This window comes from Panthera uncia (assembly GCF_023721935.1).
Source record: "Panthera uncia isolate 11264 chromosome A3 unlocalized genomic scaffold, Puncia_PCG_1.0 HiC_scaffold_12, whole genome shotgun sequence".
Classification (NCBI taxonomy): domain Eukaryota; kingdom Metazoa; phylum Chordata; class Mammalia; order Carnivora; family Felidae; genus Panthera; species Panthera uncia.
Genome location: NW_026057579.1, coordinates 3,812,482 through 3,826,471, shown reverse-complemented (window position 1 = coordinate 3,826,471; position 13,990 = coordinate 3,812,482). Strand labels below are relative to the sequence as shown.

The 13,990-nt window shown below is 46.9% G+C and overlaps 1 protein-coding gene across 1 annotated transcript in view; it reads left to right on the top strand.

Moving 5' to 3' along the window:
• The window catches only part of MERTK (MER proto-oncogene, tyrosine kinase), a 116,195-nt gene that overhangs the window by 20,574 nt on the left and 81,631 nt on the right, over positions 1-13,990 (top strand). The window contains exon 2 of the mRNA XM_049652149.1: positions 7,393-7,798. Coding sequence (XP_049508106.1) covers positions 7,393-7,798 — 406 coding nt within the window. The remainder of the gene's footprint in view (positions 1-7,392; positions 7,799-13,990) is intronic.

The following is a 13,990-nucleotide window of genomic DNA, read 5'->3' as shown; positions in this document are numbered from 1 at the left end:
CACAGGGCGCTGCAGGGGAAGGGACGGGGTGCGGCCTCCAAAAGCCTTTTTGTAAACTGCAAACGCACTCCTGAAGGAGGCCTTTCTCCCAACTACAAGGGGGCTGCTTGATAGCAAAGCCCACACACAGCAGACAGCCAGGCCAGAATGGAGGCCTTAGCTCTCGGGCAAAGGGCATCCTCCCCTCTGTCTGTTGCTGCCCCCCTGGGCCACGTAGGTGGCAGGTGAGAAGCAAAGAACCCCCAGGAGTTCAGGAATAAGCCCTCACTCTTGTACCCGCCTCTGGGCTTCCTGATTGTGAGGCTGACCTTCAGAGAGCTTGCTTGATGCCTCTGTCCGTTTTGTTGTTTGAGGAAGAGTAGAAAGAGCGGAGTAGTGGGTCCCACCGGCTGGCACTTCAGTCCTGCCCTTATTCCAACGCTCAAGCCAAGGTGCTTCCCTTGTCGCTTTCCAGGCACCCAGGGTTGTAAGGCAGATTGATGGCACCTGACACCCAAGGCAGGGCTGGATAGGCTCGCCCACCCGCACTCTTCCTCCTGCAGGGCTGCTGCTGGCCCAGTCTTCTTCCCGTGGTTTGGAGGGCGTCCAGGGCCTGGGGGCCTGCTCTGCTACCATTCCACCTGCTGTCCCTGGACCTCAGAAATCCTACTTTAGGGCGGCTCAGGCAGTTAGGCATCCGACTCTTGGCTTCAGCTCAGGTCACCATCTCACAGTTTGTGAGTTTGCGCCCCACTTTGGGTTCTGTGCTGACAGTATGGAGCCTGCTTGGGATTCTCTCTCTCTGCCCCTCTCCTGCTTGTGCTCTCTCTCTCCCTCTCTCTCTCTCTCTCTCTCAAAATAAATAAGTAAACTTAAAAAAAAAATCCTACTTGGGGCTCCTGGGTAGCTCAGTCAGTTAAGCATCTGACTCTTGGTTTCAGCTCAGGTCATGATCTCACGGTTCGTGAGTTCAAGCCCCACATCAGGCTCCGCTCTGACAGCATGGAGCCTGCCTGGGATTCTGTCTCTCTCTCCCTCTCTCTCTCTGCCCCTCCTCTGCTCTGTCTCTCAAAATAAATAAACTTAAAAAAATTAAAAGAAAAAAAATCCGACTTCAGGGGTGCCTGGGTGGCTCAGTCTGTTGGGCGTCCGACTTCAGCTCAGGTCGTGATCTCACCGTCCGTAGGTTCAAGCCCCCCATTGGGCTCTGTGCTGACAGCTCGGAGCCTGGAGCCTGCTTCGGATTCTGTGTCTCCCTCTCTCTCTGCCCCTCCCCTGCTCAAGCTCTGTCTCTGTCTCTCTCAAAAATAAGTAAACATTAAAAAAAAAAACATTAAAACATTAAAAAAAATCCTACTTCAGGTGGCCAACAGGCCCAGTTCAGATGCAATGCAATGACAACAGCATCAGCCAAAATCTGTAGAATGTGCTGGCAGACCCTATACATCCAATCATGTCCTACCACTGAGGCACTCTTATCCTTGCAGCGGACCAGAGAGGCTAAAGAGCTTTTCTGAGGTCATGTCTCAGGCACCAAGGCACTACTGATGGGCACTACTGAACAATACTGACCACCAGCCCACCTGCCATCATGCACACTCAGCAAGCACTGAGCCATTAGTCATGGATTTAAAGGTGGGATGTGCTAGTTGATCGCACAGAAAGTGGCCTATTTACTAACATCCCCTCAGTGACCAATTCTGAGTCTAACAGACTAAGGTCCCTAAATGGCTGGCTCACTGTGGCTATGTGTGCTTGGTGGAAGAGGGGCTGTTTCAGAGGCATGCCAGTGTCCCCCCTCAGTCCCAACCCCAGCCCCAGCAGTGTCCCTGCCTGGACCACGTCTCTTCCCAGCTCACCCTTCAGAACTCGGCCCACATCATCACACCCATTTTTTCCGTGAATGTTCACTGCAGAGTAAATCCATGTTTCTCATCCTGCTGGGTTCAAAGGATGTCACCTCCAGCTTTCGAGAAAGCTACAAATTTGTTCAGAAAAACAAGGCAAACCTGCGGGAAACAATGGACAGTATATTGAACCAATTTATTTGTGGGATGAATAAGCATTTGCTAATTGTGTCCCATAAGCCTATCCCTGTGCTTGGCGCTGGAGGCCGATGACGGAGGCACAATCCCTGTCTGTGCGAAGCTGACGTTGGAATCTGGGCAAGGGCCGAGTAGTGATTGGGAATGGGCAGGGATGCTCCATCATGCAGCTCCCAGGCTGGGGGCTGGGGGGGAGATGGCAGCTTCTGGAACAGTAGGACAGCTGCTGTCCGACCTGGGTGTGAGGCCGTTTATCCAAGGCTGCTTAGTAGCAGTTACTTATGTAAGGCTCAACCTCCCACTTGAGTAGCTTATCCAGTCCACAGATGGAAACAATCTTGAAAGAAGGAAGAGAGGGGTGGGGAGGGTGAAGTTTCTTGTGACTTCCACCCAAATTATAGCCAGAGGCAGCCCACTTTTCCATGTATGCTATGTAGAGAGTACAAAATTCTCATTCAGTCTCTGTGGGCTGTTTTTGGTTTTGTTTTTAATGTTTATTTATTTTTGAGAGAGAGAGAGAGAGAGAGAGAGAGAGAACATGAGCGGGCGAGGGGCAGAGAGATAGGGAAACACAGAATCTGAAGCAGGCTCCAGGTTCTGAGCTGTCAGCACAGAGCCCGATGCAGGGCTCGAACTTGTGAACCGCGAGATCATGTCCTGAGCAGAAGTCAGACACTCAACCGACCGAGCCACCCAGGCTCCCCCAGTCTATGTGGGCTTTTAATACATCTCTCACCTTGACTAAACATTGTCTCAAATGTTTATCCATCTAACACCAAGGCCACCACACTCCCTTTTGCCATCGTAAAGATGAGTTAATGGGAGCATGTTAGTGAGAACTAAAAGGTTTGCTGTATAAGCAGGCCTTGTTGGTCCGATTTCCTCCTCCTGCCATAACTCTCCCAAAATAATCGTAAAGCGTTCCACTTCTGGAGGCACCTGGGTGGCTCAGTCCATTCAGCGTCCAACTCTTGATTTTGGTTCAGGTCATGATCTCACAATTAGTGAGATTGAGCCCAGCGTCTAAATAAATAAATTAATTCGTTTTAAAAAATCATTAATTTTTTTTTAAGTTATGAAAAAAATATAATTTCTGATCAGTCATTGCCCTGACCCCTGGGTCCAAAACCTTGGATTGGTTTTTATTTTGCCCTTTTCCACATTATCCGAAATCGCTCAGGGCTCCCTGTGTGCACTGCAGAGCTCTAGAACAGCATTTACACAGACTGCTCGATGAACGGCACCCCCTCCGGCCCCCAGCAAAGCTGTGCAGCGGAAGCTTCACCAGCACCATCATCCACGAGGAGTTGGGCAGCTCCCTGTATCAACCCTTGTAAATCAGCCCCTCTCAAGTATTGGGCTGTGTGCGGCAGGTGTTTACTGATTCAGAGTAAGCTGGGAAAATAGTGAAAAAGTAATAGCTAACAGTTATTGGAGAGCTGACGATGAGCCAGACATAGTGATACCTCCTTTGTTGCTGACAGCAATACCCTGTGGGGCACCATGGTTACCATCCCCCTTCCCCCTGTGAGAAAACTGAACCGGAAGCAGCCTCCCGGCCTGCCAACAACAACCAGTATAATGACCACTCCTGAGAACTCTCCTGTGTTCTGAGGTTATATCCTTCCTAAATACTTGGTGTTAGACCGACCTTTCTGTTGTGGGATGATGGCCATAGTGGGAACACTGTTGGGGTCAACCTTTCTTCTCTCTCCAGCATCCTTCCTGCTCCCAGCCACTCTGGTAGTTAGGTCTTTGCCATCTTCCTGGTGCGTTCCCTTCTTCCTGGCCTCCTCCTTCCTGCTCCTCGGGCTCCCACTCAGCCAGATGTCAATGCCGGAGTCGAGTACGGCTCTGATCTCCCTCCCCTGCTCAGAAACTTTCCAGGAATCACTGCTGCCTCGGCCAGGATCCGGGACTCTCCACGGTCAGCTCTATCCACTTGCTCTGGCTCTTTGATGTTAGCACAGGAGCACCACCCTGCAGCTGCACTCATGTTCCCAAACTATTAGGGCCACTTCTTTCTCTGCAATTTCCCACCGCCCCAGCCCCTAGAAACCCTGTCCCCCCTCCCACATCCCTTCTCTAATTCATGCCTTTACTTTTATTCATTCAACACGCCTATTTTGAGCGTCTTCTATGACCCGGCTAGAGTGTGGGTGCTAGCCCTCTTGGGGCTCCCAGTCCAGCAGGAGAGAAAGAACCTAATGAGGAATTCCAGGAGACGTTACGAGGGGAAGAGCCCCAGCACCCCAAGTAGGAGGGCTAAGTAGTCGAGGGTGGGGAGGGACCAGGGAAAGCCCCGCTGACATTTGTCAGGACAGCTCTTTTGCCCCACTTCCCCATATCCCTTCTTCCTTTTAACTCCTGGGACCCTCTGCTGCTCCCCGTCTGGGGCAAGTGCCTCTCTGTATCCCATTACACTATCACAACAAATCTTAGACCCGGTAGGTGCGAGGTAAATGCTTACTGGCAGTTGAATCATTCTGCCAACTCCTGGCAGTTCAGCTCATGGAGCTTAGCTATCTTTTAAACCAGCCATAGTGATTATAGGGTGGGTTTGCCCCTCCGACCTCTGAGTGGGTGGCCCTGTCTCTAGTTTGCTCACTTAGCAGCTTGGCTCCGAGAAAACTGAAGGCTAGACCCCAGCTGTAACCAGAGGTTATCTTGCAGGCTTGGGATTAAAAACAGGTTCCCATTTTATGTTCTCTGGGCTTCTGTAAACATGTGAATTTTCCACTACCAACTTGGGTTACCCTTATAATTTGACATTTTAAGTGTCTTTAAGTAAATTAAACAAACCAAGGAATTATTTGCTTCTCCCACTCCACTTTTTTTTTTGCCTTTAAAGAAAAACACGGTTATTTGGACAAACCCCCTGCCTTCCCAGTCTCATGGATGTCCGTGAATAAGGACTCTCGATAAATTTGCTGATCTGAGAGGCAAAGGTGAATTATAAGTGCTTCAACGCCTCAAGAAAAAGAGTGTTCTTGCACAGGGTCTGCAGGCATAAGATAAATAGCCAGAGCATTCATAACTGCAGAAAGTATCCCCAAATTCAGAGGAAGATGATGGAGCTGGATGGCGCCCAGGCAGAGCTTTGCCGTTTCCTGCTAAGAGCACAGGCCCACACTTGTGCCTAAGATTTGCCTGGCGTGGCGGCGACAGGAGAGGCAGGGGCCTCTCTCTGCAGAGTCACCCTGACCTCCACTCCCTGGAATAAATGAATGTTTCTATCACAGCACACTCATCTGTCTGGATGGCCGGGCTCAAGGCCAGCCTGCGGCTGACCCACATAGCCTCCCCCAAAGCATGTGGAGGGCCCCTGCTCTCCCACAGCCACTGAGACCTCAGGCTGAGGACAAGCAGTGAGCTTTCCCTGACTTCTCTCTCTCTCTCTCTCTCTCTCTCTCTCTCTCCTTTTAAGTTTTTTTCTTTATTTTGAGAGAGAGAGAGAGAGTGGGGAGGCGCAGAGCGAGAGGGAGAGAGAGCATCCCAAGCAGGCTCTTTGCTGTCACCGCAAAGCCTGACTTCGGGCTAGATGACGAACCTTGAGATCATGACCTGATCTGAAATCAACAGTTGGACGTTTGACCAACTGAGCCACCCAGGCACCCCTTCCCTGGTTTCTGATAGTGAAATCTCTTTTTCTCCAACCTGGCATTCACCCTGGAGGCAGTTCCCAAATGCAGCAACCACGAGAGCCGACCTGGCATGAAAGAATCACATAGAGAAGACTCCCTAACAGAAGCTGTGACCTTCAGTTGAGGGAGATGTGCAGTCCAGAGCGACTTGGCAGGCAGAAAGCCAGAGGAACAAATTCTCAGATCCTTCCTTCTGCTCCCAGATTTCCTGATTGTATCTCCATTGGCCAAATAAGTGCTTAGTTGACTGTTTATGCTAAAAATTATTTCTTGTTTATCTGAAATTCAATTTCAACTGGGTGTCCTGCATTCTTACTTGCTAAATCTGTCACAACCGTAAGCAGAAACCATCCTACTCTCCCTGCACATACACACCCAGGAGCCCAGGAGGGTGCAACATCCTGAGTGTGGCAGAGGGACAGCTCTGGAGTGGGGATGGGCACCTCTGTGTACCCCCAGTCACTTTCCCACACAATGTCTCTTCCATTCTCTGCCTATCTCAACTGTGGCCAACGTGTTTGAATACGTAACAACCAGCATAGGATGTATGCTCCAAAAGTGCTATTAAAAAAGCCAGAAGTACAACTATTGTGGGCCAATATTTCTAGAAATACTTGTGGGCCAGATGAAATCAACATTGCCAGGTTCATTCCAGCAGGCAAGCATTTTAATGGAAGCTCTAAGTCATTCTGTTGTTGATGACATAAGTGGCATTGATTTTTCATCCCCCCCATACCTAGAGATGGGTCATGTTGAGGCACCAGAATTGTAAACTCATATCTTTGTGACCGGTAGCAGCCTTTACAAGACCATTGGTCAAATTTGTGGCATAGTCTGTGATTGAGAACACAGTGAGAAAAGTGATCTCAGTTGCCATCACCTTCCTGCCATGCTGTTGAGTTGGATATGAAGGACTTTGAATGAGTCACAATTTTCACAAATGGGGGAAGGTGGTCAAAGGATACAAATTTCCAGTTATAAAATGAGTAAGTCCTCGCAATGTCATGTACGGTAAGGTGACTACAGTTAATAATACTGTGTTGTACATTTAAAAGCTGCTAAGAGAGTAGATCTTTAAAGTTCTCAATACAAGAGGGGTGCCTGGGTGGCTCAGTTGGTTAAGCATCTGACTCTTGATTTCAGCTCAGGTCATGATCTCACAGTCATAAGATCAAGCCCCACATTGGGCTCCATGCTGGGCATGGAGCCTGCTTGGGATTCTCTCTCTCTCTCTCTCTCTCTCTCTCTCTCTCTCTTTGCCATTGCCCCACTCACTCACAGGTGCACACTCTCTCCCTCTCTCTCAAGAAAACAAATAAAAATTAAAAAAAATAATAATAAAAAGTAAAGTTCTCATCACAAGAAATAAATTTTGTAACTGGTAGTCAACTAGTTAATTAGATGCCACATATACAAATATCAAATCATGTTGTACACCTGAAACTTAATATAAGTCAATTGCATCTCAATAAAAAAGAAAAGAAAAGAAAAAAATGGGTGGGAAGAGTTCTATTTCTTAAACATTCTTTAGGAGGTATGTGAACAAATGAATGAATTTGTGAATGAGAATATATGTCCAGATGTGTGTGTTAAATACATTTTGCTCATGTTTTCTGAGGACCCTGAGGATACCCCCTGTCTGTCATCAGAGGCTTAGAGATTGGGAACCTACTTGGAAAATTCCTTTATTTAAAAGGCTAAAAATCAGGTGTTCTGTTTTGCAGCTTTTGCAGAGGTGAAGAAAGAAACCAAGCCTGACCTGCCATACCCAGGAAGCCTGCAAACTGACCACATGCCATTTTCCCTTCCTCACACCAGTGGGTACCAGCCTGCCTTGATGTTTTCACCAACCCAGCCCGGACGACGGCATACGGGCAATGCAGTCCATCCTGGAGTGACCTCTGCTGGGTCAAAGCTCCCGCCTCTTGCATTTAATCATACGATTGGCCACATAATACTTTCTGAACATAAAGATGTCAAATTTAATTGCTCGATCAATATACCTAATATGTACCAGGACATCGCAGTTATTTCTTGGTGGAAAGATGGGAAGGAGTTGCTGGGGGCACATCATGCAATTACTCAGTTTTATCCAGATGACGAAGTTACAGCAATAATCGCTTCCTTCAGGTACGTGTTCTCTCTTCCTTTCTCTTGTTAAATGTTGTTATGTTATTGCTGATTCAAAAGCAAAAACCTCATAAGTTAAAAAGCTTTTTTTTAGTTTCTGGGTTAGCAACTCACTGATCCACTTACAGTGTAGATTAATAGCTGCCGGTCTGTATTGTTGATTTCTTTTACATTGATCTTGGCCTCACTGGAACTGCTGGTTATCAGAGGCTCTGGGTTCTGGGGAACCACTTCCCACCTGACCTACAAGTCATGTCACGCTCTGCTTGACTCAAGAGCTCCTCCAGTGAGTGGGAACGACGTTTCTTACCCAGTATGTGGAGGCGTCTAAATCGCACCGTGGGGGTGGAGGTTTTAAAACAAACAGGCTTCCCACCGCTTTCCTTTGCCTTATCCTCACTTTCCCCCCTCCCCTACACGCCCTGCTCCTGCAGATCATGGTACTGTGGTAGTCCTCGTGTCACCGTGTCACCATCTCATTGTTCCACTTTGTTTTGACAGGGGCCAGCCGAATGCATTGGGGGTGGGGGAGGGGGGGTGACAGAGCCAAGTCAGCAGGTATCTGGAATAACCCATTGTCCCTAGGACTGAGTCATCGTATTTCAGAGTACTGCTGACAGTGAGACAGCTGCTTCTCTTCTCCCCATCCCTTTTTTCTTCCCTACTCGCTCCTCTTCAGCCAGGAGGGGTTTGAGTGTTTTGTTTTGTTTGGTCTTGTTTATTTGTCCTTGCATGTGCAGTTCTAGAATTCGGTGGACCTGTGGTCATTAAAAGCTCAAAGTGAGGTCAGGGCCGTGCAGAGTTGGCGCCAATGCCTGTTCCCTAGGATTCCTGCGCTCTGAGCGAGGGGAGCCCTCTTTGATCTGGTGTGTTTTCACTTTCCCTGGCCTGATGCTTGGGGCAGTCCCGGACGGTCCCGTCTTTTGGTGAATCATTTGATGTTTCCTTTTCAGAAAACTGCCTCAGAGATACCACAGTACTGACAGCTCCCGTTAGAATTTAGTGTGTCAACATTTCCAGAAGATGCACCTTGGGGGTTTGTTTTTTTTTGTTTTTAGGTTGTTTTTTTTTTTTTGCATAGTTTTTCCAAGTTATAGGCTTGGTTAGCATCAAAGCAAAGAACACAACTGTCACGTTTTCCGTTGGTTGATTTAAATTTGGGCTGGAACTGTCAGGCTGCCACCCTCAGCCGGTGGCTGAGACCACTCAGGAGATTTGATTACATTTTTTTTTCTGCATCAACTACAAGACACAGATGTTTTACCATGATAGAGACACAGCTTCTAATGACCCATTTAATAATGAATAAGGAGCAGTTTAATGGCTTAAAGGAACGAAGAGCCAGGACATTGGTCCCATCAGGTATCATTAGGAGGAAAACACTGCCCTGCTGTCTCTGGGCTGGGAGTCCTGAATGGGGGTCCTGCCACTGGACAGCTGTGAGAGCGTGGGTGAGTTGCCTTCTTGCCAAAGAGATAGGTTTGCATCACGTGATCAGCAGCTTCAAGTATGTTCTAAAGGGCCATGGGATGTTTAAAGGACTTAAATTGGAGAGTTTTAATTAAAAAAAAATTTTTAATGTGACACTCAGAATTTTTTTTTATTTGAGAGAAAGAGGCAGTGAACAGGGGAGAGGGGCAGAGGGAGAGAGAGAGAATTTTAAGCAAAATGCTCAGTGTGGAGCCCGACTCAGGGCTCAATCCCGTGACCCTGCGATTATGATCTGAGCTGAAATTAAGAGTTGGATGCTCAATTGACTGAGCCACCCAGCTGCCCCAAATTGGAGAGCTTTTAAACTTAGAACAGACAGTGTCTTATCTTGGACTTGTGTCTTTAGAGTTCAGAAGGTGACCTGGGTCATATTTTCAGAACTTGAGAACAAAAATTTATACTTTTGCATGTACTCAGGTCCAGTCTCATAAACTCATTCTGAAGGGGAAAAAAAAATCTTATTTGACCTCCAAACTAAGCCATACAGCAAATTTAGTGATCAGAATTCTCGTAAACCGTGGACACTCAGCTGAATTGAGTAGCTTTGGGGACAGTACTGAGTCCACCATTACAATATTCTTCAAGTATATTAATGTTCAGGTGACACAGGAGCCGTATGAAGGAAATTGTAGTGACTGAATCAAGACTGTAAATATCCGTGTAATTTCTCGGCAAGAGAGAAGGATGTTGGAGACCCTAAATATGGTATCTTCTAGATGATGACTTTGAGGTCCCTCTGAGTAGGGTGACTTGCCCGGGGTCACTGGAGAGTAAGCTGTCACCCTTAAACGGGGGGCCTGGTTTGCACACTTGCAATGTCGTCTCTTCTCCTATCTCATGGGCCCTGAAAGAAATCCACTCTGGTTGCCAGGAACAGTGAAGAGTTAAAAACTAGTTCTAGGCCTTCAACACATGGAATTCATTAGCTTGTAATTTTCTTGGAGTTGCCCTTAAGAATACCTGTATGGGCCACATGTATTTAAGGGAATGTACAAAATACATATGTGTATATTGGCAGGGGTCAGAGGAATATGGGGAGAAACACGAGGTGTTTGGAGTTAGGACATAAGCCAGTTTTGTATAAGGTGTTATTATAAGAAAGGGTAATGAATTTCGAAAATGGATGGGGTCTCCAGAGAGAGGCCCCCACAATTCGTACCAGCATGCGTCCTTTTTTTTTTTTTTAATTTTTTTTTTTTTTAACGTTTATTCATTTTTGAGACAGAGAGAGACAGAGCATGAACAGGGGAGGAGCAGAGAGAGAGGGAGACACAGAATCTGAAACAGGCTCCAGGCTCTGAACTGTCAGCACAGAGCCCGACGCGGGGCTCGAACTCACGGACCACGAGATCATGACCTGAGCCGAAGTCAGACGCTTAACCGACCAAGCCATCCAGGCACCCCAGCATGCGTCCTTTAAATATGAAGCAGTTGTGAGTTGCTAGAGACTGACCAGGATTGTGGATGTGATTTAACTTTCTGAGTTTTTGTCGGTTCCACATTTCCTCTTTCATATCCGGCAGACCCCACACTTGAACCCCCAAATGCCCCATTCTAAAAATAAGGGTCAGTCAGCTATCTGGTCTTTGACCCTACAAGTAGGTTAGGAGATGTGCATACTTGTAGATTTGGCCTTGAAGTATCGATTTAGGGGAGAGGACCCAGCATCAGGACTGAGGGGGCACTTCTGCCACTCAGGACCCAACCCATCTTTCGGTCAAACCTCAGTTTATTGAAACCGGGGATGGGGGTGGATGTGGAAATGATAAAAGAAGAAGTTCATGTGCATTTAAGTACAAGCCCCACCCTACTTGGGAAAGGTTAAAGCAGATTTAACATCATGAGTAAGAGCGTTCCTAAAAGGTTTTAGAAACTGCTTGGTCTTAGTTCCTCTATGCGTATATTTTAAATTTATATTAAGGGCACCTGGGTGGCTCAGTTAAGCATCCAACTCTTGATTTCGGCTCAGGTCGTGATTTCACGGTTCATGAGTTCAAGCCCCACATCAGGCTCTGAGCTGAACTTGGAGCCTACTTGGGATTCTCTGTCTCCCTCTCTCTGTGCCCCTCCCCTGAGCCCTCTCTCCCTCTCTCTCTCTCTCTCTCTCTCTCTCTCTCTGTCTCAAAATAGATAAATTAACTTAAAAAATAGTTATTTTAATAATAATATATGTATTTTGTTAAATACTTAGAAACTACCAAACATGTACAGAGAAAGAAACCATGGCCCACAACCCTGAGAAAACTTTTCCAAGCACATATGAAATTAATATTCCTGAAATGAAATTAGCATTTTATGACACAGATGATTATATATCTCGTTCCCCCCATGTAACATCCTATTATGAATGTTCTCCTGTCTTATTAAACGCCTTCAAAATACTGACTGCTCTATGCCACTGTAACCTACTGTTGTAAAGCAGAAGCAAATACAGAAGGATGTATGTGAAATTGTAAAGGGAAAACCTTAAAAATTGTTTTTGCATAATAATGAATAATGGGGCATATACAAGGGAAAAAATAACTGATCAGTTATTTTTTCCCTTGTATATGCCCCATTATTCATTATTATGCAAAAACAATTCTTTGCTAATAATTCACATGTTTTCTTCTTTCACTTGGACGTCTATTGTAGGTGTAGGGAACACTCTGTGTCCGCCAGCAGGTTGGGGTATTCCTAATTGATGGCTTGGTGATTAACACTGAAAATTGCGCCCCTGCCCTCCCCGGACCCCATATTCCTGACCTAGTCCTGGATGGTGCACACCTCAGGCTCTATCTCTCCAGGGCTTGTAGCAATTCTCCTTTGTGGGGCTTAAGCCACCAGGCTTAAGCCAAGCCACCTCGGCTCTCCGACTGGTATCTTGCCTCATTTGCACTTGATATCAGCTTGAAACTGTAGCTCATCCATTTGTGCAGATCCCGGGATGCTGTGTAGCCGGGACCTTTCCCTGGAGTCTCTAAAGGAGGGGGTACTTTTTGGGATACAGTTTGCTCTAAACTCGGGCATAAGGTATAAGGAGCTCTCTGGCTTGGGTAGAAACACTCCCGGGTCAGGTAAAGCATTCCAGGGAGGCACCAGCCATCAGACCAGAAGACTGGGGGGACCAAACTCTCAAGCAGAAACAAAAGCCAGTGTTCCTGTAGGCCAGCCGGCCCTGCACATTCAGTTATTGGGGTAATTTGTGGCAAAGGAAAAGTATTTTGACGTTTTTTGTGTAGTCTAGGGATTCCCCACTGGGAATTCAATTCTAGCTTAGTTCTCTGTAGCTAGAGCTGGAAGGATTTTATAGTTTTCTAAAACTTGTATTTCTCTACAACTGTTTTTTCATTTTTAATATTTTTATCATGGTGAAATATACATAGGATAAAATGTACCATTTTAACCCTTTCCGAGTATACAATTCAGTGGCATTTAAGTACATTCACTTTGGTGTGGCACCCATCACCACCATCCATCTTCAGAACTTTCTCAGCCCCCCAGAGGGAAGCTCCATGCCCATTAAACACTAACCCCTCATTCCCTTTTCCCCCAGTCCTTGGTGACCTCTATTCTACTTTCTTTCCCCGTGACTTTGACTACTCTACGTACCTCATGTAAGTGGAACTGTACCCCATTTGTTCTTTTTTGTATTTCTTTTTTTTTTTTTTTAATTTTTTTTAACGTTTATTTATTTTTGAGACAGAGAGAGACAGAGCATGAGCAGGGGAGGGTCAGAGAGAGAGGGAGACACAGAATCTGAAACAGGCTCCAGGCTCTGAGCTGTCAGCACAGAGCCCGACGCGGGGCTCGAACTCACGGACTGTGAGATCATGACCTGAGCCGAAGTCGGCCGCTCAACCGACTGAGCCACCCAGGCGCCCCTTGTTTTTCTTTTAAGAAGCATCTAGAATGTAGCTGCTACTTCAGAGCCATGTCTGAGCAGGCCAGTCTACATGTGATAGGTCTGAGAAACAAGGAGGCTCTGTGTCCTTACAGGACGTACTGGGACTCACCCAGCTGAGGCCACCCTGGTGTGATGGGCTTTTGCAGATGCAAAGAGCCCTGGGGCTCTGTCCAGGTGGTTCCTGTCTAGACGCGGTGGCTGAGTCTGTATGGTGGCTTTGGTTTTCCCCGGTTCAGATGTTTGTATTTGACCAGAATCTGACACAATTTTTATACCTTTTTTAAAGCAGTGCATACACGTGGCAAAATTCTCCAACTGTTCAAAAATCCTCTCTTCTGCTCCAGCCTCCAGCCCTTCCCCAACGAGGAGCTGTGCTTATCCACTTCTTGGGTATCTTTTGTAGGTACTCAATCCTTATGACTCGTGTGTGTGTGTGTGTGTGTGTGTGTGTGTGTGTGTGTGTATGTGTGTGTGTATGTGTGTGCGCGCGTGTGCGCGCGCGCGCCTACCCTGGAGTTCATCTAATAGAACGTTACAACTCTGGTTAAATCGGTACCCAGGACTTCACGTTTTTTGTGGCTATGTAAATGCTGTTTTCAGCTGAGTCATACAGTAGGCTGTGGTTACATCTTACTTCTTCACAGCTCTTTGATTGTCCTCAGTTTAATAGTTTCCTTGCTTGTTAGTTTGCTCAATTTTCTAAGTGTCACTCTCATTTGTCCCTAAACTCTACATACATCTCCTCTCAAAGTGATGCGATTACCAGGCCTGATCTTTTCCTAGGAGATGCCTGTCCTGTCCTTCTCCTGCTCCAG